Genomic DNA, 3,297 nt, shown 5'->3' with positions numbered 1-3,297 from the left:
GGACCCTCAGAATACAATGGGGAATCAGGGGAAATCCTCTATTTTCTCCAGGGGTAGAAGTTATTTACTTATTTATGCCACCACTCCAAAGACCAGCTCAATACAAACAGAAAACATGGTTAGGATCCAACGCAATCTGCTGTGTTCACTTTACGATCACACAGAAGATAAAAATGTAACCACCAGAGCAGGGCCTGACATAGAATGGCCCCAATGCATACAGCATGTACATGACTCTCCTTTAAGCTTCACTGCACTTACTCAGATCTTTTTTTAATTGAATTCAAAATTTTAAAGAACACTATGAGAATGCATAATACAAAAATACAATATAAATGTATCTGAACTATAAAGACAATTCCATACAATTTCAATACATCTCAGAATTTCTTATCTCATGTTTTCATCTGGCTTGATTTTATTACTGTAAATAATGAATGGCTGCCAAATTTTAACACAAGAAATACAAAATACACTTACTCAAATCTTGACACTTGATTGTGTTGAAGTCAAAATTGATGCAAAGATAATCACAGGTATCTCTGAGATCAGGAATAGAAATCCCGTCAGGACAGTGAATTACTCCAGTCTTGTAATAATCCTGAAAGGACAAATATGATAAAGCAGGTCCAGGTGGATTCTAACTTAATGTATTTGGCTTGTATCTGTTCTTCCTTCCAGAAGTTCAGATGGGATACAAACAGCCTTGGAGAAGTCTGCAATCCATTCTGGGTAGCTGCTTACCTTTAACAATGTTCACTATATGCTCTCAGACCATGTATTTTATTTTAAAAGCCTGGGATTTTTTTGTTAGCTTCACATTTTACCACAGCTGGGAAAGAAAACCATTTTTAAAAAAGGAAAAGAGGAAAAACAGAGAGTGACTCACATACTGACATGTAAAAGATCTTCAAACATAATTTAGAGACAGAAAATAGGAAGGAAATAAGAAAACCCCCAAGATGTACCATCAGAGTGTAAAATACTTATTGAGAAACTGAAAGCTCTGAAGGTGAAGGCAAAAAAAATAAAAGGGACTTCAAAGAGAGGATGGACAATTCCAGCTCCTCAACTTCAGGCGTTTCCTCACCAGCACTGTCCGGAATACAGTGGAGCCGATTCCTTCTGCAATTTCATATTCACCCTTCTCATTTGGCCGAGTGAAGTTATATTCTCGTCCCGGTCCAAACATTCTGAAAGGTAGTAAGGTAGCTGTAAACTTGTTGCCATGCTAGCTCCCAAACAACAAGTGGTATTGTAAAGTAAGTAGATCATGCTAAGCTCACCAAAAGAAAGAATAATCCAAATGTGGACATTACTTGAGACTGCAAGAGTTGCAAGGTCCTGTAGATGCCATACTAGGGCAAGGACCAAGAAGGACCAAGAAGTAAAACACCATGAGTGCAATCCTGTTTCAGCAGCAAGTAGATTGGAGTATAGTTCAATCTCAACAGTTTAGCAAAATCCCACCTTGCCCTTCCTGCTGCTGCCGTACCTGATCAGCCATGTCCATGCCAGCTAGTCCATTAACACTGTGCCTGCTGAGCCATACCTCACACGCAGCCCAACACAGCCCAACTCTGCTGAACTTAGGGGCCTGAGGATGCGTGTGCTGCTGGGTCATTCAATGCAAAGGGTGAGGGAGCTAATGCTAAGGATTTGGCATGGGCAAAATGGATTGTGCAGGAGCGCGCAGCACAACCCCTCTCAAACTAGATATGATGGCAGCCAACCTGGGTGTTAGTATCAGGTTGCCACCAAATTCTTATAAAATATATTAAGGGCCAGTGGGAATTAAAAAGAAGAGCAGGTGGGAGCAGCTGAGATAGCTGAGGAGAAATGGTTAGAGGTGAAGGGGAAGCTTGGGTAGGTGGGGACTCACCAAACCCTCTTCAAATATATACACACCCACCCCACCACCACCATTATCACTTCATAGGAACTCCCACAAACTAAGTAATATTACTCTAGTGTGGAGACTGAAGACCTGAGGGACCTTCCCACACTTGGAGGTTAACACTCAGGTTGAGTCTCTCTCTTGCTGTTTATGCAGACTCTGGTTAATGCATTTATTTGGAATATGTGTATATTTGTATTTTCTATTAAAATTAAATATTAAAGGCAGCTTACAGAAAATAATTTTAATATACCACATAAAATAAATTTAAAACAAAATTAATGCAAAATGGAAAGCAAAGGTGAGATATCCAATTGAATATTCTGATCAGTATAGATTTAACAAAGAAAAAAGCCACGTAATGCGTGGATATGTCCTCAAGCTACTTTCCTTCAAAATGTTAAATTACTCTCTAAAGTGGTTTGCACTCTCAGTCTGTGAGATGTTCTCATGAAGCTAAAGAATGCCCCCTTCAAATATCTTCAACCTAAAATTCATTCTGATCCTAAACACATTTGCTTGGATGCTCTTTCAATGAGATATACTTTTATATAACACAATTAAGCACTCTGAAATTCCAATGGAATTTAGAAAAGCTGAGCTTTTGTTGAACCAAGCCCAAAGAATTTAGGATTGCAGCTCTCAATGATATATTAATATCTCACCAAATTAGAAATCTGTTCCACTCATATATATGCTCTTCAGCAATATCTAAGATCTTAGTAGCAGCTGCAATCTATTTCCCTGTGAGAAGGATTCGGTTCTGTCAGGTTTAAAAGGGAACAAAACTACTTACCTTCCCAACATAGTATCAGGATGAGCTGTGAATATCTGAGGATTTACCACAAATCTAGTGCCATCTACAACCAGAGTCACTTTCTCTTGCGCCTGGACTTGTCCACTGTTGTTCAAGCTGGTACAACTATTTCCATGCTCTTGCATGGAGTAGTAGTCTAGACTTCTTTTACCTCCTGCAGGGAAGAAAACGCTTTTGATATCTTCAAGAGCATTAGAACACTAAGGACTTTTTAGGTGAATTGCATTTCTGAACTTGGCATCTAAACACAGGAGACCAAGCAACAGTTGAGTGACTGGCATGGTTAATTAACTCTCAATTATAGGGAATGATGATGTATCTAACAGTATGAGGCAAAGATGACATACTGCTGACTTAGATTGTATGTAGTTATTATTGGTTGTGGTGATGACAATTAGTACTGTTGGTTTAAGAACATAAGAACATAAGATATGCCAATGTTGGATTAGGCCAAAGGCCCATCCAGTCCAACACTCTGTATCACACAGTGGCCAGAAATACCAGTGCCATCAGGAGGTCCACCAGTGGGGCCAGGACATTAGAAGCCCTCCCACTGTTGACCCCCCCCCCAGCACCAAGATGA

General features: G+C 39.7%; 1 protein-coding gene across 3 annotated transcripts in view; it reads right to left on the bottom strand.

The window, feature by feature from the left end:
• Positions 1 to 3,297, bottom strand: part of KCTD20 (potassium channel tetramerization domain containing 20) — a 25,045-nt gene that overhangs the window by 12,846 nt on the left and 8,902 nt on the right. For all 3 annotated transcript variants that reach the window (XM_015419443.1, XM_015419445.1, XM_015419444.1), the window contains 3 exons: positions 2,694 to 2,868; positions 1,091 to 1,193; positions 481 to 601 (listed from right to left, as the gene is read on the bottom strand). In XM_015419443.1, the coding sequence (XP_015274929.1) occupies positions 481 to 601; positions 1,091 to 1,193; positions 2,694 to 2,868 (399 nt within the window). The remainder of the gene's footprint in view (positions 1 to 480; positions 602 to 1,090; positions 1,194 to 2,693; positions 2,869 to 3,297) is intronic.

This window comes from Gekko japonicus, unplaced genomic scaffold (genome assembly GCF_001447785.1).
Source record: "Gekko japonicus isolate JY-2015 unplaced genomic scaffold, Gekko_japonicus_V1.1 scaffold591, whole genome shotgun sequence".
Classification (NCBI taxonomy): domain Eukaryota; kingdom Metazoa; phylum Chordata; class Lepidosauria; order Squamata; family Gekkonidae; genus Gekko; species Gekko japonicus.
Note: the sequence above shows the minus strand (reverse complement) of the source record. Positions and strands in the feature narration are given on the sequence as shown.